At 37.0% G+C, this 24,881-nt stretch overlaps 1 protein-coding gene across 1 annotated transcript in view; it reads right to left on the bottom strand.

Moving 5' to 3' along the window:
* HLCS (holocarboxylase synthetase) overlaps positions 1-24,881 on the bottom strand; it is a 124,302-nt gene that overhangs the window by 5,063 nt on the left and 94,358 nt on the right. Inside the window, exons 7-9 of the mRNA XM_059820764.1 lie at positions 4,552-4,619; positions 3,394-3,554; positions 188-302 (exon numbers count right to left, since the gene is read on the bottom strand). Of these exons, the coding sequence (XP_059676747.1) occupies positions 188-302; positions 3,394-3,554; positions 4,552-4,619 (344 nt within the window). The remainder of the gene's footprint in view (positions 1-187; positions 303-3,393; positions 3,555-4,551; positions 4,620-24,881) is intronic.

Below are 24,881 nucleotides of genomic sequence, written 5' to 3'. Positions count from 1 at the left end.
ATGGAATTATTAAGAAGAATGAAAACATTTACTTTTTGTGCTTCTTTTTGATTTAATATTGTGCTTTATTTCCTTATACCTGCTGTCATTATTTGTTCTTGTCCTTATCATTTGAACTCATAAAGACATTAACAACAAATTTCTTTAGAAAAAGACAGTATAGAAAAGCTTGAAAATAGACATTTACCGATAAGTATATGAAATGTTGTTTCAATAAGTGTAGAGTTTACCAGAACTCCACCAAGCTTCATAAGATCGCTGTAGTAAATATCATTTGGCCATTTTACTCGCAGATCAATATCCTAAAGAAATAAAAACATACATTTAGAAACACTTTGCTCTTCGATAGTGACTATAAGAACATGGCTTATTCATCACTCCATATTCTATATTTTCTGTACCTCTTTGCCACACCGAATGGGATACTGTCAACTGCTTTTCATAATGAGAACCTATTTAAGAGCTTCACAGGTGTTACTGAAAAAGTCATAGGAACATGGTTACATGGTTTACTAAGGAGGTTGGCAGCTGTCAGAGAAAAAAATAAAATAAAAATTATGGCAGATAATAAAGGTTTAGAGTGACCAAAAGGGGGACTAAAGATACTAGAGATTTTCAGTCTCAAAATTTTGAGGTTTTATAGAATTCACTTCCTTCATTCATGAGTGCTTATTGAAGATTTAAAAGATCTATTCAAGAAAGATGCAAACTGTTGCAGCCACTGTGGCTTACTGCTGATAAACAGCCAGGGTAAGCCCACAATAACATCAACACTGTATTTGAGGATCCTTGCAGAAACCAGACAAGGAGACAATGACATCTTGAATTTCAGAAAGGAAATTTAGCAGACAGGAGAAATTCCAGTTCACAACTATGTAAATACTTCAGTAATGTCCTAAATATATTCACGCTTTCAGCAGCTACGCTCAAGCAACACCATGGAGCTGGAAACACAAACTTTGCTGTGCGACACCGTTCCAGCGCAATAGAGAAGTTTTTGTTGAAACCACAGAACTGAACTGAACTTTGCACCGGCTACTTAAACACAAAAAGAAAGCAAATGTGCTTCCTGTAGTTTGAAAAGCTGCATATGACTGTATCCCCAGGGGCAAATTATGGGAGGTGCTCCAGAACTACAAGAGTCGCATTCCCTCCTATTGTAGATTATGAAATCCCTTTACAGGATGTGTGAAAACTGCACCTGGGTCCATGTCTACTTTCCTGACAGATTTAAAGGCCAGAAAGGAGTCCATTACACATACATTGACAGGAAATACTACCTGATTTTGCTATCAAAGCATTCTAAGAGAAAGTATCACCAATTCATATTCATTACAGAAAACAACTTGACTCTTCGCACTGGGAAAGGATTTATAGAAGACTCTTGAGACATACAAAGTATGACGCAGTTGAACAGTATTATCAGTGTTAAGAGATCTTCCGAAGAGCTATTCAGTAGATCTTACTTAAGAAAGACATACACCTGTAGGACACCTGACACTAGCTCTGCAACTGAAGCGACAGCAAGCATGAAGAACAACTAAGTCAACTGGATATTCTCATGACGTAAACTACACAGCAGAGACTTTGCCACAAAATGGAGTTACAAGGTACTGCATAACTATCCACGTGTCAAAGAAACGATGGGTGTGGAATATGCTGGAAATGGAGCATGTTCTTACCTTCACTTATTAGAGAGAGATGTCTGCTGTTCTCAGAATCGGAAAGCAAAGCACTGTCTTGATATAAGGCCCATTTGCATCTGCAGCACTAAAATCTGACAGCAAAACTTTCAATTGAGCAGTCAGATTTTCTCCATGAGGACCCAGAAAAAAGGCCTCAGTCACTGCCTGTTTAGCATAGCCAACATTCGTGGCAATCCTAAAAATGATGGCTGGTTGATAAACTGAGACACGGGTATTTCAGATCTTTGAATGGAAATCCTGAAAAGGACTTTGAGCATAGCAAACAACATTACAGTGTGTTAAAGTATTATTAAGATTCTGACACACAGCCACAGAGGTATGGAAGTTTGGAGGAGAGAATGAAACCTCATCTGTAGATTAGCCCATTGTTTGCAGCTACTGCAGTCTGCATGGCATGGATGTTCATCTGACATAAAGAAAAGCCCTGCATTACCTCAGTCTAAAGGGGAAATTTAAGCATTGAGTTTGCGATAAATCTTTGAATTTCCTTGCTTTAACGTATTTGAGTCCAGACCCTTAACATTGTTTTCACTTATTGTCTAGGGTGAATGTACTGTTAAAGACATTCAGTAACTCTGTCTTGGTCATAGCAAGCTATGTATTTTACATGTGCTATGTACAGTACATGTATTATTGATACATACTATTTTTATATTAGTATTTAGTACTTCAGTCACCTTTTTTCTCTTGAATGGAATAAAATAAAAAATGCCACAGTATACCAGGGTAGGCATACAGAAGCAAAAACACCTCCATTCATAAATTAACTCCTTCCCCAGTCAGACTCATATTTAATAAAACTAACTCTTGTCCCTTCTATTTTAAATGGTTAAATTATTCACTCTAGCCAAATATTTTATATTGCAAATTTTAGCCTGAAGCATTTTGTTTTTATAGTCAAGTTATGAAGCACTGAAGTTAGAAGGTTTTAATAGAAAGGCTGACAGACCCTAAACTACAGCAAAGCTACTGGGTGCCACTATAATAAAGTTCATGTGTAAATGTGTATAAGTCATTGATTTTCTGAAATATAGGAAACATATGCTTTAGTTAACTACTTCTGTAAAATACCAAAGTTTTATAGTTAGCAAATATTAGGAAATGGTAACATTAAAAAGGAGATATATGAGGTGATGAAGAAGACTGGTTCTTCATTTTAATACTGATGACAGGACACTTGATTCCCTCTTGAGAGCAATACTCCTAAGTTCTTGCTTTAGAAATCAGTTTTCAACTTTAAACAAGGGTTGGAAAAATCCTTTAAAAGGGATGAAGTGACCATTGAAACAGCACTAACAAAAAAAGCAGAAAAGGATTTGTCAGTTTTATTCATTTTTCCCTCCGCCCTCTTCCCCAACTCCTTCAAAATCAAAACAAATTAACTCAATTGTTAGACAAACAAAATCGACGTTTTCTTTACTGCTGAAGACTGAGTCTTAAGTTTCATAAGATTATGAGTGAAATGAGTGTAGTATACTTAATCAGCTCAATAAAAGACAGTATTCATCATACGTATACCAGGTTTCTTAAAACATAATCAAGCATAAAGGAAGGTTAAGTTTACCACTATATTAGTGCTGAAGAAGTATACTACACATTCAGTCATTTAATGCGTAGAAGACGTAGTTAAAATCTGAATTTAATGAAAATGGAAACACGAATTTTGAGATAAATTACAATGACATACCTCATATCCTGGTATTGATCTAACTGACTCTACCACTGCCAAGGACACCAGGTGTTGAATAAAAGGAATTCTCTGGCCCAGGTTGGAATGTAGAGGAATGGCAATATGTAAAGTGGATAGTGCACAACCCACGGGACTGAGCCAAACGTTTCCACCACGACCTGGGGAAGGAGAGGAAAAAAGTTAACCTAAAAAAAAAAAAAAATTATTAAAAAGATCACTTTGTTAATGTAGACAACTACAAAAGAGGAAGATTCAATAGTATCCATCCAAGAACCTACCACAAGCCTTGTAATGGAGTTTTCAAACTAATTTTGAAAGAAAAATGGTTAAAGTGCAAAGCTTTTTATTTAAAAAAACAGCAGGTTGTTTAACATGCATGCTGCTACTCAGTTTCCTAGAATGTCCTAAATGACTTGCTTCCAGGATTTTCCTGGTATTTGGTAACATACACGTTTCAAAAATCTTGCTTTGTTTAAGTGTAGAAGTATTTGTGAAGATGCTCTGTGTGCATCTAGAAATCCATCCACATTGTGAATCAACCTGACACAAGCTAGATCTGTACTGAAGGCTGAAGGCCAGGTAACCGTCTTCATGTACATCTGTGTCAGAAGAGCTTATTAGGCTGGGCACTGTGTTCTTCTAATAAAATGAACATGCCTTTTAAATCAGTGCTAGCACCTTCCTGGGAAAGAGACAGAACTTGCTCATATTTATCTGCAAAAGATTGTGAAAGCCCACATGACAGTTCAGGCAGGTCCTGCAGACTCAAGAAACCTCTATCTCAGAGCAATTCGAGACCCAGTCTTGTTCCAGTTAAGCCAAAAAGGAGTTCTGATTTGGAAGTCTGACTTGTATTACACTAAATGTAGTGATGGCAGTTTCCATGACTGGGGAGACTTTTGGCAGAAACTAGAAGACCACTAAATCATTTCTGCAAAAGCCACCAAACATGCTGAAAATGTTTACTTTGGCCTCTATTAACTTAGGTTTTTGAGTTTGAATCCACAGTTCAAGCGGGAAGAGAAGAGGACATGATTATTCTATAGATTATATTATCAGATCATAATGTATCTTTAAGGCAGCTAGGTGACATTAAAATGTCCTATTTCATATGTTTAATACACATTTATTAGCACTAGAAGGAAACTTACTCACCTTTCCCTTGTGTTTGTCGAACAGCAATTGCTATTAAACCCATCTCCTCAGGCAACTCGAACATTAACCTGCCAATTAGGAAAAAATAAACTCCATGCTTATCAGCTGGAACACTAAGCTACATTCATGAAAACCTAGGCTTAAATATCAGGTAATATTTTACGTTAACATTGCACGACCATTTATCCGTTTTCAGTTAATGTTCACTCTTGACCAAAAAGCATTAGAATATTAAAAAAAGATTAACTGAAAAATGATCATGTAAAACATTACTGTATCTATTAAGCTGGAAAAAGTTACAGCCTTAGTTCATTTAAGGTGCCTTCCGATAACATACGTTTTGTATTTCTTCATGTTTTCTTGAGGTGCTTATTTTTTGTGTGTCACTATCTTCAGTAAGTGACAACTAGCAATTCTAGACATTTGTTTCTACTTACAGCAAATTTTTGTTCATACTACAGAATATAAGAGCAGCAGTTTCTGATTATTTAGAAAACCAATATGGTGGCAATAAAGCAGTTTAAAAGATACACTATCCCCTGAGAACTAATTATGATTTAACTACAGTAAATAAATCTACACCTTCTGAGAACTCTAGAGAACACTGGCTTATTTTAGGCTTGTGTTCTGCTTTTAAAATAGTTTCACTTAAAAGAATACTAACTTTCCTCTGGGGATAAGTAGAAAGTGCACTTTAACACCACCAAATGAGTCAATGCTAGACTTGAAAAAAAAAGAAGAAAAAAACTCTACTGTGAGAACTTCGTTCAAGCCACTTTAAAACAGATCTGAACTGTACTACGATCCTCCTCCATTTCACATTTTCAGGAAGAGTTATTTAACAGATAAAACAGATATTCAAGAAGTTGCCAGCAAGGTAAACCCAGAAAGCGATTTATAGCCTACAAACCTACTTCTAATACGGGCACAAATATCACTTCATTCATTCATATAAGAGTGATCCTGTCTTGGAGATAAGTGCAGTCCAAATCAGCAAAGAGTGCCGTTCAAAATTATTTCCTCTGAATTTCATATATGTATGAAAGGTGTTTCAAGTTCTGCAACCAAGCAAGTATCACTGGGCAGCAGATACCAGCTGCAAGCAGAAGTGTCCCCCCCGCCACTCACAGACACACATCTTTAGGCAGGCGACAAGTTAAGGAACTATTCATCCCTCCTGCTTTGCAGGCTGAAAAGCAAGGCGTCAGTAACTCTTGGGGCTGTATCGGTAGCAAAATGCAGGTAGGATCCCCAAGGTTTCAGAATATCTTTCAAATGGCTGACTTGCTTTCATGATGATCAAAATGAGAGGTTATTGGAGGGCCCAAGCAAAGTCTGGACCACAAATGGCTCCAATAATTAGACATGCTTGAACCCAAACTGACAGAAGCTGTAAGGGGCTCCACGTTTTCCCACATTACTCCTGAGTCAGTGAGATGTCGTCAAAGAGCAAGAGCCAGATCTCTTTGCCAGTCCCCTTCCAGTTCATGTGAAATACAGCTCAATAATTCTTTACTTTGGACCCTATGGTTTACACACTGAGACCAGGCTCACCTATCTACCACCAACCTTTAACATTAAAAATACTTCTCTTCTTATGCTGGGACCTAGGGGAAAATCCTCTGTAGCTCTTTACGCCCATGAGGCATCAGCCCTGTCTTCTGGGAACGGCATGATTTCAGTTACAACACCAAGTTCATGGTTTTGCAACATGAAAATCTAATTTAGATTTGGAAGCACAGTTAGAAAGAGATTACAGGCTTTGTTGAAATACACTGATTTCTGTTACTTCTCCATTTATGTATTTATTTTTAAATAGGAAAAAAAAAGTCATGTCCTGCCATGATGGGAGGAAAATAATCAGACCCACGATGGGAGGAAAATAATCAGAGCAGGAAAAAACATTAATTATGAATCCAAAACACAGGCTTCTAGAACAAAGAGATATGATTAACAGAACGTATGAATGTAGCTATTAGAGGCTTGGCAGCAGGTAACAACATATTAAATGCAGAGACCGAGTTTCTACTTTTAAGGGCCATGATGAAATTCTTTAATGGACACAACATGGGGAAGTTCTTAATACCCAGACTGATACAGCAAGAGGCAGATAGATTTATTTTTACTACTTCCTGAGATTGTGCTGCAATTACCATGAAGCCTATGATAATAAAAACCCACACACAACTGCCCCCCAAACTTCAGAGCTTTGTAAATTGTGTGTGCTTGTTAGTTTTTTTCTGGGAGAAACAACTTGGATTTTCCTTACCAGAAAGAGTAACTGTACGTGCACTTTTTTACATATTGACTTCCCTTCTTTTCTTTCAACTTAATCAGTTGCAGATTTAACGATTTCATTTTTCTGCAGAGTGCCTTAATCACAGTGCTCACCACATTTTCCCCCCCAAATTTTTGCCTTCAAGAAATTCTCTTTTTTGTGCTCTTTAACTAACTTGCTCTATATATTAAGTCAAAGACCACACTGAGATACAAGAGTAGGGAAACATGAAACATCTGAAGACAAATTTACCCATCAGGAAGAATATCAGATGGCACCTAGATGACCGTAGAAGATGATACTAGAATTTTATGTAAATTTTTCTTTCCCTCTGTGAACATTTTTGTGGTATTTTCCAAAACGTGAGCAAGACACTTTTAGTATTCAAGATTATTAAACTGGCTGAAATATTAAGAGAGAGATTCTAGCACAATTTTTTATACAAATACCCTCCCTCTGCCCTGTAGTGCATACTATGAATGCTGTCAAGAGTAATAAAAATACTTAATTGTTTTATAGAAATTTCAAGTCCAAGGAGGACTCTGTCTTCATGGCTAGTCAACACAATGACTTTTCTTCCTACATGAATGTAAAATGGGAATTGAAACCACAAAAACTATGTTTGAATAATGTTAACGGCCTGACAACTATAAATTTCATTGATGTTGTGGGTTTAAGGTTGAAACTCTCATTAATGCATCCTGCTGTGTTACAGTATTGCAGAGGTATTACAACAGGCAGCATTACATTCCAGATGTTAAAATACCTGGGCACAAGAGGGTAAGTTATGAACAGATTTATCCCTTCACTTCAAGTTCCTTGTCTGAAAATCTCACTCTCAAATAGCTTGTTTATAGAGTATTATAAAAGCAACATTAAAAAAACCTTTCCATTTTTAGTCAAATGGAAAGAAACATAACTTCTGACCAGTTTCTTGTATTATTTTGGACAAAAAGGTGCCCTGAATACTCCCTTTACTACTTTATATCCACTGTTTCTGTCCATTATGTCCAATTTGAAAAAGAGCAGTGTGCCTACTAATATTTTTCCTAAACTCTCCTCCATTGCCCTCCCTGTCCTTTTCATAGCCCTCAACTGCCCTGTGCTGTGTCTGATTCCAAGCTCTGTGTGCTGAATGGCCTGCCAGAGGGCGTGCTGGCCAAGCAGAATAGGTAACTCTCGAGTCCACACTGCAGACTCCTTGGTGGCAGCACCGATCTGGGTCTTTCTTTCCTACTTAGAAGCCTGTTTTCATGAGAACATGAATACCTGTAGGAGCTCAAAGATATGGAGGTCTTCTGTAAAACAGGCAGTAGACTGGTTGAGAGCTGGTGGGTCACGATCAGAGGAAAAGCCATCAAGAATGACATCACAGTGGGAGTCTGTTACAGACCACCTAATCAAGAGGAGGAAGTGGAAAAAGTCTTTTTGAGCAACTTGAGGACATCTGCAGATCACAGACCCTGATTCCTATGGGAGACTCCCACCTCCCGATATCTGCTAAAAGGCAGACAAAGTGGGATGCAAGCAATCCAGCTGACTTGTGGGGGATGCTAGGGACAAGCTCTTAACACAAATATCAGATGATCAACTGGAGTGATCGACTCAATCTGCTATAAACAAGGGAGAGCTGATTGGGGAGGTGGTAATCTGTGGCAGCTTTGGCTGTAGCAACCATGAACCAGTGCTGTTCAAGATCCTGAGAGGAATGAGGAAGGCAAGTAACAGACTACAAACCCTGGATTTCACAAGAGCAGAATTCATTTTATTCAGGGTCCTCATAGACGGGATCTTCTGAGAGGCAGTTCTGAAGGGCAAGGGAGCTCAACAGACCTGGTCTTTAAAGACAACCTCCCACAGACAAAATAATGGTCCATCACAATACTAAGGAAAATAAGTAGATGAACAAGGAGTCTGGTTTGGCTAGAAAGGGAATTAATGACTGTAAAAAGAATGTACAAAAGAGATGGAAGGAAGGAGAAATGCTACAAAGGAGAAATGCAGAAACATTGTCCAGAAAAGCAAGGATGATGTTAGGAAAGCTGATGCTCAACTACAGTAGATTGGCAAGAAACATGGCAACAGGAACTTCTACTGCTACATGATAAAAAACAAGGAAAATGTGGGCTCACAGTTGACTGAGGCAAAAGCACAGCGGACACACGTAAGGCTGAGTTACTCAACGCATTCTTTGCCCTGGTCTTCACCAACAAGGTCTCCCAGGCCTTTACACATACAGACAGGGTTCAAGGAGAAGAGGAAATACCAACAGTAGAAAAGGATTGATCTCATAAATCTCTTGAGAAATCTTGACTCATACAAGTCCATGAGAGCAGATGGGATGCATCTGAGAGTGCTGAGAGAGCTGACTGATGGCACATCAAGGCTGTTTTCTATCATCATGGTCACAGCGATCAGGGGAAGTCCCAGATGAATGGAGAATGGCAAATGTTGCAACCATCTTCAAGATGGTCTTTCACAGCACCCTTGTATCCAAGTTTGGCCATTGTGGTCTAGATGGATGCACTACCAGATGAGCAAAAAGTGTCTGCATTCTGGGATTGAAAAGTAATGGTTTGTACTCTACCTATAGGCTGGATACAACTGCGGTTCCTCAGGGGTTTATCCTGAGACCTATCCTATTTAATATCCTAACATCTTTACCAATGACCTGTAGGAGGAAATGGCATGCACATTAAGCAAGTTTGTGAATAACATTGAACTATGAGGATAACTAAGCATTAGAATAGGATGCCCAGAGAGGCTGTGGAGTATTTCTGCCCTTGGAGGTTTTCAAGACCTGACTGGAAAAAACCCTGAGCAAGCTGTTCTGAATTCATTGTTGACCCTGCCTAAAAGAAGGAGGTTGGACTAGAGACCTTCAGGGAACCCCTCCAATCTGAATGATTCTTTGACTCCAGGAAATGTACAAAAACTTGGTATCTCTGGTGTTTCTAGATGCCCTTTAAGTTTGGTTGAAATCTGTCAGAAACTAGTCGTTAGCTATTAATTAATAAATTAGCAATTTAGCCCAAAGGCTGTTCACTGGAATCACCTATCCCAAGTAGGATCCTAGATTAAAGTCATTTTCACACTCTCTTACTAGCCTAAATATTTAATTTTATTCATCTTCCACTTCCCATGCAGTATTTCATACACGACCAGGTGCAATCTGCAGGGTCCCAAAAAATTGACTCCCACAGTTGAGACACACCTAAACTGTTAATCCTACTGAGGCTTATTTAAATGATAGGAATCTTACCGCTCTGCACTGTTACAACTTTGCCTATATCCAGCAGGCAAAATATGTGCCAGAATACACTATTACATGAATGCACTCTTCTGTTCTATTGCAAAAATTCATAGCTTCTTTCACTTTATAGTGGGTTTCCCTATAGCAATGTTAGTACAGAAAGGACCATTTAGTGTCAAATTCTCTTTGAACTCCTTAGATACATTGAAGTCCTACAATAGTGAGAAAAAGCGTTAAGGGATTACAATATCCCACACTTGTGGAAAACTAAAAAAGTACTGGAACCTTGGACTGCTAGTTTCTTGTACCTTACTTTAATAAATACTACAAAAAGATGATTGTCCTATACTAGTCATGACATTTTCAGCAAGGAATATCTATTGATGCTATGAATGACACAGGTTAGCAACTTAATATACTTTGTCTAGTTGGTTAGACTTTGAGAGCATGCACTAATAACAACATACTTTCAACAAAACTGCAATATATAGGAAGACTGTAAGTAGGGCAAAGTCATGTGAGCTATTTTTCAGCTGGATCAGTGGTCTAATCTGGCTCACCATAAATGAACACTGCCGCTGGCAAAAGGGAAAGCAGTAAAAGAGGCCAGTGCATAGAAGTGAAGACTAAACCACCTCTCTTTCTTACCACCCATGTATACTTATGCTTGATTTAAATTACCGTATTGTGGCCTCAGAATAGTGCATGCTTTGCTTGTGGAATTGCTTTGAGATTCAGGCCTGCTGAACAGGCAAGGTAAAACTCTACCATTAAATGCTCATTTTTTTTCTGCTCACTGCATTTTTCAGCTGGTAATTTTCTTGTCTCTCTGTTTTTATACCAGATATTTTATAATTAGTCCTTTGTATATGTTTATAGTCTTTTCCTCTTAAAAAAAGAAAAAGAGAATTTTAAAACACAGTACCATACAGCCAAAGGTGTCAGGAAACATACCCAAATAAGAAAGGACTCCAAAAAATTGGTTTGCCAACAAAATGCCAGTAAAATTTGAAACCTGGGTTCAGACACACTGGTAATGTTCCAAAACTGAAAACTTAAAGAACTTCTTTATTCAGTAAATCAGCTTCTCTGTGAATATCATCAAGACCACAAAGTTACAGTAAAGGAGGGAGTTTCCAAGGGAGATGTGAGGGGAGTTTAGGAGTTTAAGTTGTTTCAATTTTTAATTTGAAAAGCAAAAATCTCTACTGTTTTGAACAATTTATTTGATTTTTTTTCCTATAATAAGTAATCTTTTCAATTAATGACCTTTATTTGAAAAAGCTACCTGAAGCATACTGAAAAGTTAACATAAGACAAATGGAAATGAAACAGATTTCATTTAAAAAAAATGAACTCCAGTGCCAAGATTTAAGAAACAGAATAGTTACTGGAATGCAGTGAAACATATTTATCATAACATGTTAAGAATAGAATCTTCAGAGTGGAATAAAAAGTTATAAACATATTGATGAAAAACAGAGCTAACCACTTTTGTCCAAAGTAAAGCACTGTACGGATGCTATAAAAAATTTAAAATATACAGGTCAATGCAGCCTGTAGTGATGTCACTTTTAACAGTAATTTCATCACACTTCATTATATAAGAATGTACAAGTTTGGTCACTGTCTGAGAGGGAAACCTTAAAGTAACCCCATACAGTACAGCAAGAAACAACAGCATTACAGCAAGGTGGCAAATCTATTTTAAATCAGCATTCGATTCACTAATTTATAGTGTGAGGCACTGCAAGCATTAAGATCTCAAAAGCAATCCATCATGATTCTGAATTCATACAATATTACTTAAGGTCACCTCTCAGATAAAATAGCAAACCAAGAACTTTTTGCATACACAGCGATTTTAACTTGATATTCTGGCCAATTTCTAGTCTGGGTAACTACATTTCCTTACAAAAATTTCTCTGCAATTTACTAAGACAGCACTTCATTTCCTGTCTTAAATCATACAGGGTGTTAAATAGTTGCCACGTTCCACCAGAGAAGTGATGAAGTTATTCCCAAGTAGCCACTCAAACAGTTCGGGTTAACATAGAACGAAAGACACCGGATAGATCATGTAAATTAAAGTGAGCATGAAAAAGAATTCTATGTGAGCAGAAACTAGCTGCCCTACCCAGATCCTTCACAGAGGTTTCCACTGCAAACTGGGGAAAATTAAAGCATTTCAAAAAAACCCCATCCATTCCTTGCTAAGTAACTGCAGAAGACCTAAAAAATTAGCAATAACACTTGTTTTCCTTAGATTAATTATTTTTCTTTTATCCTTTTACTACTGGAAGTGTAATCAAAACCATTCATACTTAAAATCACACAAGTAATTTATAGTTAAGATAATACTCTAAAAGCTTTTGAATTTTTCTCTGTGATTTGCTTTTGTTTCTTTTATTTTATGCCTGCAACATATATTGTCCTCTAAATTTAGGCCCTGGGGATAATGGTAACATGGTTGTTGCTATAAACCTAAGGATGTAGCAAATTTCTAGTCTTCCTAATCTAATGCTAACTGAAAAATAATTTTATTTCTTCTTCTCTTTCTAAAGGTACACTTAATAGCTTTCCTACACTAAAACAAGAGGTAGCATATTTTTACATTGTTTGACATTTCTTGTGGTCTATAGATTAGATTTTACCTTTGGGGGACCTGTTGGTTAGTTTAACATTCTTTCTGAAAAATACTTTTAACGTGAAAAACAAATAACTAAAATTTCACGCAGATTTCTTCGTTACCACTGTTTTCCTTGGCCAAAAGCATCTGAGTCTCAATTTTAAAATTTCCATGTGACTCTCTGACCATGTAATTTAAAAATACACACAGAACTTCTTGGAAGTTCTAAAGGCTTGTTGATATTCTTATTTCAACGGTATGGGGTACACCGTACAATGTGTGTTACAAGCATGGTGATGAAGATGGTAATTTGACACGTTACTTGGCATTAAATCAAATCTTCGTAATTTTGCCCAGGTGTTACAGCTATTATAAAACAACTATAGCTTCATAAACTGGCAGATAAAGCACAATTATTTTACTTGCGTGTCTTTTTTTCCATTAAGCACTGTGAAATATGAAAACTTTGAAGAAAGTGTTACTAATATGTTTTTGCTGTGCAAAAGCAATCAAAAGCACTGTATTCCTTCTATGTCAATAAGCCCAGAATTTAATTGCAAAACTCCCACAGACAAAAATGTCAGTTTTTTCTCCTTCTCTATTAAAAAAACTTATATGTGTAACAACTAGAAATTTCTTAAGTATAATGTAAGAGATAAACGCAAAAGGAAAACTTTAATGCGAACCTGGGAAAAAAGGTATTTTTTTGTTTAAAGAAAAAGTGTTCCAGTGAGAGCCATTTCTAAAAGAAATTCTTAGAAAATGGGAATTTAGCGCAAAAATTTTAGTTAGCATTTGAAACACTTTGTTTAGCAAGTAAAGTTTAGAAAATTACCTTTTAAAAGGGCATTATTAGACCTGATCAGATGTTTTCCATCTACATAATTTTTCATAGAAAATACAGATTCAGAAAAGCCACTGTTCTCTAAAAGAAGGAGGAATTAATTTGTCCGAAAGAATGTAATTTTTCCTTTGAAACACTTAACACTTTTTGGAGGTATTTTCAACCTAGTAAGACATATAAAAGCTGCTTCAACTATATGGAAATGCCAAAGTTTTGAATTATTTAAACTTTGAAATGTATCTACCCATGGTACCACAACTGGGCTTTCACATGCCTCAGTTTCCCCCTGAAGCCTCAGGTTCTGTTAAGGAGCTACATTTGCCACCCAACTTGTGGTTCACCTTTGATAAGCCATGCAATGCTTCATAGGGGATGCATTTTTGGACAAGGATTTTGGCCTATCAACCAGAGTAGCAACATGGGGTATACTAACTGGAACCTTCACGAGGCATAGAAGTCCTATATGCACTTCTAATTCATTGTTGAGCTGACTTGAAATGAAGCATGGAGCTGGGTTTTAAATCCTGAACACTGCACTTCAACATCCCTAAATAGAATTTCCCTGCAATCTCTTGTTCCCTGTGTGAAGAAAGAATTGACGATACTTCAGCTTTTTTCTGATTTCAAGTAGAGATAGTAATCCAGAAAAAATACTGCTTTTTTTTATGGTGAATAAAAAAAGGCAATAAACACAATAGCTGAACTCAGTTGGCTCTGTATTCATGTGTCTAATAATTAAAACACAAAAATGTTCTCATCAAGTACTGGAGTCTTATACTAGCTGCTCCCTCACAGTGCCAACAGAAACCACAAGATTTCTAAATTCAGTATTAAAGCATACAGCACTTTTCTCATGCAAGAGCCAACATCCAAAAACATATAAATAAGGAACAGAAAAGTTCTGTTTCCAAATATGTTGTTAAATATTTTAAAAACCCCTACTATTAGACTGTGCCAACTTGAAGGCAGACTCCAATAGTTAATTTTATGGGTGATTAAGAATGGATTTCAAAATAAGGAAGTTGCTTTATGCTGGCCACAGCATCCTCTGTAGACTCCAGAAACAGTCATCATAATGTAGACTTTAACCACAGGCTCAACACAAAATGTAGCTGATATTCAAATCCCGAAACAGTGGATTCTCTTTGTCAGGGTGGGTAGGAGAAAACCCAAGATTCCCCATGTAGCCTCTTTACTTCGAATTCTTTCAATGCAAGAAAAGCAGTAACTTCCCACTTCTGTAAAGTTCAAAGGAATGCCCAGTTTAAGACAATAAAATACGTACAAGTACCTCTTACCATGAGAGTTGGATGAATGGGTAAAGCCCTGAATTGCAGGGAGCTAATATCCAAGTGGGGAGGGCTGCACAACCATCCTGAATCATGTATCCAGATCATGCCTGCTGCTTAAGCAGCAATTTGTAGGGGGCAAGAAACCATGCAGGTTCCCAGATAAATCTATACTTGGATCTTGGCATCTTGACACTTTTCTGAGCAATGACCACTGACATTTGCACATAGTGGATGACGTCTGAATAAACCAAATACCGTCAAAGAAAAAATGCTTTCCATTCTTGCATTACCTTAGTAAACTCAGGAATTACTTGCAAACACTGACAAATATGTCAAATTCTAACTGTATATCACCATAAACAGTATTTCAACTTTCTTGTATGAAAACCAAAGCAAACCATAGGATGGCTCACCCCTGGCCATTTCTCCCTCTCCCCCATCTCTGCTGCAGCATTACTCTGTTGCAGTATCCCAACAGCCAGGATCCGGTCACAAGTCCTGTTGTCCGTTTCTAGCTCTCAGTGAATGTGTTTGATGACATGCCTTTCTTGCATTTGCTTGTCAGGTATGTAATCAGTACTCATAGAGTAATAGATGAAATTTGTCATAAACAATTTCTGAACCTCCTGACAGATCTCTGGGTCCTCCTTCACCTAATTTTTTGTCCATTCTTTAGCTGTAAAGTGAAAGCAAAATACAGGTGTAGAAAAGAAACTTTCTCATTCAGCTTTACTGATACATTTCTACAAAACAGGTGTTCAGTAGACCCTGACACTTGAACTGAGTTGTACTAAAGCTTAGTCAAATGTGAAGCTTTAGCAGAGGTGTTCTGGGCTAGTAACTGAATGAGCAGAACCATTCGGATCACATGCAATAGAAGCAAGCGTCAAAGCGAAGGAGGAAGTCTTGGAGGATTAGTTATATGATACTATGACTCTTAGCAGTGCTAACACCAAGCAAGCCGAAATTGTGAGACAGTCATGGTGGTATCTTCTTTTAAATGAAACAGTAAGGTTTTATCCAAAGTTAGGGTGGTCTGTAGAAAATAATTCTTTTGGCTCTGGAGAAGGAAAAAAATGGACCGGGAAGAATGTCTTAAATGAGAAGCATCAGCTCTGACATATACATGGTACTATGCAGAAATGCTCAGAAATAGAAATGAATAAAATGAATGCATATGTTCAAGAAAAAAACATCAGTAGTTAGCACATTTGTGCAAACTAAAAATCCACCCCACCAGCAGAAGGCTATCGCCCAGAACCCAGATTCATAATCATGGCAAAATGAGCCACAGCTGCATGGAAACAATCTGAAACCCTACTTAACAACAGGTCAATGCTGACAGCTACAGTGTAAGTTGAAGATACAATTTTATACACAGACACAGAGGGCTGGAAGGAACCTCAAGTGCTGTCTAAGTCTTTATCCCTTCCTCTTCTATGTCTGGTAAAACTTCCTCTGGACTATTCATAAAAACTTGCAATGATGGAGAAACGACAGCTTACTTAGGCAAACAACCTTTCTTCAGCAATTTTAAAGGAAAAATTACTGCATCTGCATTTCTGCATTAAAATGTTATCCCACACCCACTGAAAATGGAGAAATGCTTATTCATTTTCTTTCTACAAAGGACCACAGACATGAGTAAAGGTTTCTTTACATCAGTCTTGTCTTCTTTTGATGAAAGAAACATAGTTCTTTTATATCCCACTCTCTCCATCTAAGGAGTCAAGTTTCCTAGACCCTAAACTATTATTCCCTTTTCTCTGCTTTGTACTGTGCCCAGCAAATACACACCTTTTGAAGCCTGGTGCTGAAAACTGGACCAATAACTCCAGTTAAGCATTCCCAGTGTTGAGTAGAACTGGAAAGATTACTCTACACATTTTACATGTAGCACATTCTTAAGCACTTTTGTATGAATTTCAGTCTCAGTCCTCACCTCCTTCGTTATAACAGTAAGACTTCTTTTTTAACCTTTATTCAATTGCTGACTCAACTTCCAGAACCCCTCTTGAACACTGATATTCAACCACCCTATCTTCATTTAATGATTTGCATCTGATTATTACTCTATGTCACACTTACTCATGAAGAGCTGCATCCTATTTATTTCAGGCCATTCTTTGATTCATCAAGATTGTTTAGAGTTTGAAACCTACCTTCCTAAAAACCTTACAGCTCCTCCTTACAGAGTTTAGTTTTTGATAAGCATACCCTCAATTCTGTCATCCAAATTATTAACAACTGAGTTGTGCTGAAGCGTTGGCAGATATGATGCCTCAGCAATCTGCCGTCGTAAATTAATCAGCAGAACCACTACAGTCACATGCAACATAAACAAGTATGAACATTGCTTAAGTGAAATCTGAAAAACACAAGCAATCTTCTCAGACACATATATCCGATAATGAAAATATGATCTGTGATGCTGAAGGTCTAAGCAGGGAGATCAATAACTGTATTCTTCAACAACCCTTTAAATGCCATCCACTTTGCCCAAACCATGACTAAGAAAGGAACAACTACAAATACAGTAGAAATGGAAAAAAGCAAGTCAATTAAATGGGTCTTTGTGCTATAGTTAAAACAGGAGCCTTAGCCGTAGCACCTTAAATTCCTTTATTCCAAGAAAAAGTAAAAAGCAATTGCAGAACTGGTACATTGGCCCAGATAAAGTGATTTTAGAGAACTACTTTTCACTCTTTATGAGTGCTAATGGTAAACATACCATTCCTAGGCAAAGCATTTGGATTTTTGGGAAAGTCAGAGCTATTTCCCAAGCCCAAGAAGCTCTAATGCAACACGCAAACCTATTCTGTAAACGATCAGGGATTTTGGATAAAACAAGATCCAACAGGTCATAACCCGCTTTAAGAGTTGGAAGATCTTTGGTAATGCACACTCCACATGGGTCTTAGTTTTAAGAAGGGTATTTAAACACTTCAGCTGTGATACTAAGGAGTTAAGCATCTAAAAGGAGAAAGATCACTGAAGAAAAAATGATCACCTTTCCCTTTCTCCACTAACAGAATTTTAACAAGAAACTCTTCACGAATTAATAAAGTTGCAGTTGTAAATGTCAAGTGTTTGCAGCTGTGTGTCTCCTCCAGCTTCCACAATATATTTAGTGTTGAATATAACTGAGAAAGAATAAGGTGAGGAAATACTTTTCCTTTCAGGTGTTTTTTTTTAAGAAGTGGCTTTTTCAACAAGTACTCCATAAATAATTTTGACTTTTCAACCGTGGGCATAAGACTAACATAACAGAATACTCTATTCCTATCCATCCAGAATAAACCTGTAAAATTTGTCTGCCTATCACCCTTGTTTTCTTTTGTGGGGTAACTTCCCTATTGCAGCAAATGTAAGCTCCTTGTGCTTACTTTTGAGACCCTTTTCACTACCATTCAATCTAACATCCCATAGTCATCCTGTCCCAGTAGGTCTTTTTCTCATTCACAATTTGTAAGCTCTGGGTTAGGAACCATCATTTTGTGTTTGTATAACTCCTAGCCTCTGAGCCATCACTAGGGTGCTCAAATGATTCAACAAGAGAAATTCAAATGGAGCTGGAGTTTACATACTGCAGGTTGACAAGGCCATGTACAGGTAAAAGACAAGGATCAGACAGCGATGGCACATCTTTTATATTTGCAGTCCATCCACCATGGGGAAGTGATTCTCTCTCACATACAAAATTCCCACAAGTATTAGCAGAACAGACAGAAAGATCTGACTTTTGAGACCAGTAAATAAATTGACTGTCACCCAACATATGGGTTCTTATCATGAACATGTTCAAATCATAAACACCCAGGTTTTCTGGAATTCTAGGGGCATTTCCCATGTATAGAGACTAAACTGTTTCAGGTATCGTGTTGCAGAAGTGTTACATTAATTCCACGGCTATACATCAGAACGTAAGCAGAGCCCGAAGTTTACTAACAGCAAGATATATGCTAAGTGCTCAACTCGAGCAGAATGCTTTACACATCAGATACTGTTATGCAGCAAGAAATGGAACATTCATTCCAAAATCAAATGCAGACATGATCAAATAGACCTCTGTCAATACACAGGGCAGAACGTAATTTGCCGGTGGGGTTTTTTGTTCTACAGATCCTGAAAGCTGAGACATGCAGCGATGCAAGCCAAATACAACAAAAGGAGCGTAACTCCCCAACTGAAAGTACGAGGCACATATTTACAGTGTGACACTACCTGGAAGTTCTCAGTGGTTTAGCAACAACAAAAGATGAAAAGATATTTTTTAAAAAACCCAAAATCTTCACATCTAATGCAGCAACTGAATGGTTGGATATTATCAAGTTACATTTGCTTATTGCCTAGTAGTGTATTTTTATTTTTAAATAAATTATGTATATGACTATCCATTTTTAAAAGCTACTACAAAATCTTTTTAATAGTAAAAAAATTCTTCCCTCAAGTTACATATTTCAAGCGATAAAACTTACATTAGCTATTCCAATATCAGATAAAGCAAGGTGGCTTCCAAAATCATTAAATGCATTGTCAAGTTCTCAGTTTTAAATGCTTTTTTTTAAATCCTACTGTCAAAAAAATTTCTTGGAAGTTAACATAAAATACATCTTTGATTATTTATCACACTCTATCCCTCCTCTGACATGAACATTTATTTTTGTTATTGAAGAGTTCCTATAATTGAATTTCCTTGTATTCATTAGCTTCTAGAATAATTCCACAAAGAAAAGATGACCGACTTTTAGAAAGGGAATCATAAACTACGTAATATGTGACAGCAGAAGAACGCTTTATTTATCTGTCCATTAAGCAAAACTCACTATAACTTAAGCAGTTCTTTTGAGGTGGAACAGACACTGTGAAGAGTAAGTCCAAACAATGCTTGTAATATCCTATAGGTGTGCATAAACACACAAAAATTAACTCATTCTAGCAACTGAAAAAAAAATGTTTGCGGTCAAATGAAGTTACTCCCTTAGCCCCCCTTTTGTTGCCAGTGCACATGCACATCAATAAAATCCCACAGGCCTTTTCTAGTGAAAAATTTTTGATAATCCAGTTAAACAGCATTCACTGTAAACTGAAGGACTTGAAAGAAGTAATACATAGTTATAGATGTGCCTTCCCATGCGAACTCGAAGTTATTTGCATGGCTGACTAACATCTCTGGACTACATTTTGATGGTTTTGGTTGTCTTGCAACTCAGTGAAAACATTATCTGCAAGGCAGTTTGCCATGAGGCCTCATGAAATGCAGCTGTTCGCATGGCTGCCTCTTTCCCAGACAAACTGGGATTAAGTTTCTGTTGCCACAAAAGCTCTGCAGTCCTGACGAGCATTCTTCTACCCCAGTGTTAGGGCTGTGTATTGGGCTATCATATGAGGATGGCATGGGCATGGCAGAGTTCAGTTTAGACATCACTTACGTAAGCAAAGAAAATAATACAAGTAATTTTTAATTATTATTATTATTATTTTAATCACGGAAAAGGAACAAGAAGCTGAATAGGATAAACTGTCAGTATCAGTCCTCACTTGGTAAGAAAAACTTTTATGTCACTCAAAGTGGGGGGGAAGTAACACTGAAATTTTGATCGAAGTCCCCCTCTTCTAGTAGTTTTGAATATTCAAGACTGCATGCAAGGAATAGTTAAAACTTTGGTTTCAATCTACTATTATTAGATAAAATCAATCTGATTTGTCTAGACAGTCACTGCTTGCTATTCAATCCTACTTTGACAGTATGCGATATTCCCATAAACAATTTTTCATGTATGCTTTTGTAGGATACAAAGCAAAATCGTAATTTTTGTGGTTCTGTTTCCCCATGTTAGTACGCACTTAATCACTATTTATCTACAGTGTGTCTAAGAGATCTTGGAAAGCTAAACGGGAACTATTGGCAAAGCATTTAAAAAACCACAGATGGATGATGCTACAAAAGCATGAAAAGTATACTAGTGCCGTTTCTGAAAAATGATACAGTTAGTGACTTAGATACATTGGGCACTACTGTTCTACTACTCTGTGTTACTATTCTGCATAGGTAATGTCATGAAAAGCTTTGCATGTTCACCAAAGTCCCTCATTGGGAGCAACTTGAAGGATGTGCTTTGTTCAGGCTCTGAACTTCATGACGTTGCGCAGGCAGTGAAGGCCTGCATGTACTATTACTAATCCCATGGGTGACACAGATCAGTAACAGGTATTTCTAAAATTCAGAGACAATAGCACGATGGTCTAAGACTGAGCTGTAACTATCATGTTTATCACATACCCCATGGCTGGGGATGAAAGCACTTGGGTGCCAGAAAAACAAATCAAACAGTGGATGTGCAAACGACCGAAAAATTATTATAGGAAAAGGTTTTATGAAAACCTCTTATTCTCTCACAACCACAGGCATCATGTTCCAGAAACATGACATCTTTGTACACATTCAAATATGCTGTGCCTTTGCCTTAGACTACAATGAATGTCTGACAGAGGTTCTAACCATAAACTCATCTACTGCTATGCATTGAAAAGCACTGTTGAAACAGCTTCAGGGCACTCACAAATTACCATGTGTAGTTCTAGGCCTCTGTATAGGAGTCACCTGGACTTTCGTTTTCCATCCATCTACTGAATGTCAAGGCCAACTAGTATTTCACTAGTCACGCAACAGATGCACAGTAAAACCACAGCATTTGTTATGTCCGATAATCCAAGGCAAGGTACACAGTAAATTTTAGAAGGTTCTCAGACTCTTGGAGGTGGTGTCTATACAACATCCAGATCTCATATCCATGCAGTAGAGATCCAAGATTGATTACAGCAAAACAGCTTAAGCTAAACTATACATTAAACGATACACAAGCACAAAAGAAATTATTGACTTTGTCATGCCTTCCCATCTTTAAATGTGTATGGTCTTTGCTAGCTAATCAAATGTTCAATCATTTTCTTCAAGCTGAAAAATCAAAACAGTGAACTTCCACAACACCTTTTCCTTTTTTAAATATGCATTTGATGCTTATCAAATCAAGTTAGAAAGAATTATTTTGACGACTTCTGTTTGTAATGACACAAATGAGATCAAGTACATCTGCAACCACTGAAGGTATTTCAAGTGTATTCCAAGACACACAACCCAGTCCCAATATACTGATGCAAAAAACATGTACAGCCACTGCCAAAAATGCTTAAATCTCACTCCAGTCTGTGAAATTACAGACACAATTGAACAGAAGTTTATCTCTGTGCAGAGCTATAAGATACATCTAGGTCTTGAAGTTTTAATTATTTGCGAATCACGGGCATAATACAGTGCAGATATCCTTTGAAGACATTACTGTTAACGCCGTTGCAATACACAGAATATTCTGTTTTTATTCTATGAAATAATTAATGCATGATATTACAGAATAGTAATATTAGGTCCCTGGCTAAATGCCAACTGTGCAATTACTTTCTGCCTATCTAAAATTCCAGTGCAGTTGCATTTAGCAATGGTAGTGGGCATGTTCCATCCTGAACATTTGCTTGGCTCTACTTCTGCTTAACGAATACCCTCCTTCATTTTAGAAACCTAGGCATCTCACTTTATTTAAGAGAATAAATTGAGATATTTGCACATTCAACACCTCAGATTTTTGAAGATACATTTTTTTGGTGGTGTGTATTTAAAAACATGTAAGCACTGTAATTCAGAAACTAGGCAACAAAGCTTAATGGGAAACATCATACTTCTACGCATTATATGAAATCACCTCAGCAACAAAGTACAGCAGCTGTTTGTTGGTAAAACACAGTATTATCTTGCTCTTCACAGCAAGGAATTTGGAAAATATTTTCCAACTGAAAACTGCAAGAGAATTTCAGGCAGAAAGTAATTACCTTCTCTCAGTTATGAAGAAGACTTCATTATGCAACTCATTGTACAGTAAAATTGGTCTCTGTCTCAAAGAGACTACAGTTTAAGAATAAGATGAGAAGATAGAACCAGAATAAGATGACGGGCAACAACACTGACAAAGATTAACTTTTTTCTGAAAGACTTCAAGGGTAGCAGAGACTTCCCAAGACCTTGAGAGGAAAAAGTGGTCAAAACTTCCCCATCGTGCCCAATCTGAATACTCAAAATATTACATGTACATTTAGGCTCATAAGATGCGCTTTAAAAATACTTTTTTTCCTTCTCATTCCCTTTTTTTGGTAGACTGGTTAACCCATACAACATTTACCGTAATTAAGAAAACTATACTGCCTCAGGGATTGATATGTTCTTTTTCTTGTCACCTTCCATTGAATCTAGGCTTCAGTTTGTGGGCTTGACATCTGAAATCCAGTCTTTCATGAAGAATTATTATCCTAATCTAACTGTCCTAGCTTACAATGAAAGTTATGAAAAGAGAGCGAACAAAACGCACATAATTATTGTAAGACTCATGTAGATGCAACTAGGTTAAAATAAGACTGAAAGATTTACAAAATTTCTTAGTTCAGCAGTCAAATTATTTATTTTCAGTTCCACCTACATCTTCCCATCCTTATCTTTCAGAATTTGAACTTATAAAAACATGCCATTAGACAAAATGGCAACTGGAGGGGAAAAACAAACCCCAGAAGATAATACCTGGCATCCTAGAAATAACAAGCTGACTGCCTTCATGAAGAACCCAGCATTCACACTTCTCAGGAAGACAGCAGACATTCTTGTCTCAAATCCTTACTCAGCACATACACTGTACTCTTTTGAGCTATACAAAGCCATCAGAACAATGTACGCATCACGATAAACGTACATGCACAAAACCATTAATGCAACATCTTCACTTACACAGTAAGACAAAAAGACTTCCAACATGTTTTACCTCTGTGAAAATGGATGGTCTCTTTTTGCCATCACACAGCATTATGTTAATGTAAGAGTCTTAACAGCCAGCCACCTTTTGCAATTAGACACTTCTTCAGTAGTGATGGCAGATATACAGTTTCTGTTTTAAGAGCACAGGCACCTACAAATCTTGCTGAAAAAGAAATACTGAATAACATGTCCCGGCACACTTTTAATCTACTTAATTTCACAAATCATTAAAAAATAAAAAGAAAAATCCTTATTCTCTGAATGCTGTGGATTCAATCCTATGTACAGACTTAAAAATTAAAGGTTGCATTTATTTACCTTTACATAGTAATTTTTTATAGACGTCATTCTTGCTCTTAGCAAGATTAAAGGTCCTATTTTCAACAGATGTAAATTAGATTAAAAGAGACTACAAAAATGATACATCCACTAAACTCTACTTAATCTACGCATCTTCAGTATAAGAAGCCTCTTTGGGCCACTTTTTTCCCACCAAAGCAAGTATCTTACAAAAGGGTCTTGTGGCAATCACCTGTCTTTTCTTCCTCAAAGACAGTGACTCATTTGTTCATATTATAAGTTCACTTCACTCTGAATGCAACCAATTTTTAAAAAAGTTATTTTTGATATGGTTAAGACTGACACTAGTATGTATACAACTATCTGCACTGGAAATATAGTAAAAGGTTCTTTTAATTTAAACCATTCATAAAGTAGTTGGATGATCACTAAGGCAGGCAGCTGTCCTAAAACTCCAAGGCTTTAAGCAAAAAAAAAAAAAAAAAAAAAGCAAAAAAAAGCGCCTCTACAAGCATAACAGTCCTTTTTATTTCACCTGTGCGTAACACTGTATACAGTATATGCATCAATCTCAGGAGGTAATCTACGAGAGTAATCAAGCAATGCAAGCACTGAAACAACTTTTTCTTACACAGGTAGAAAACAGCTGTCAGACAGCTACAGTTTTGTAAGATAACTATTTTAGCAATAATGAACATTTTCTGTATTCTGAGACTTTGTTAACATCAAAGAAGCAACACTGGAGATATTACTTAGCTCATCTCAGCCCAGGTACTCATTTTGGTCCTGAACGTTACTGTAAACAGTAACCATTTATACCTTCAAATCAAAGAGACTTCTCAGCATAAAAGACTTCCCAGAAAGCCAAAAAGTTGGTTCC

Source organism: Gavia stellata, chromosome 1, assembly GCF_030936135.1.
Source record: "Gavia stellata isolate bGavSte3 chromosome 1, bGavSte3.hap2, whole genome shotgun sequence".
Lineage (NCBI taxonomy): Eukaryota > Metazoa > Chordata > Aves > Gaviiformes > Gaviidae > Gavia > Gavia stellata.
This window is presented reverse-complemented; position numbering and strand designations above follow the sequence as displayed.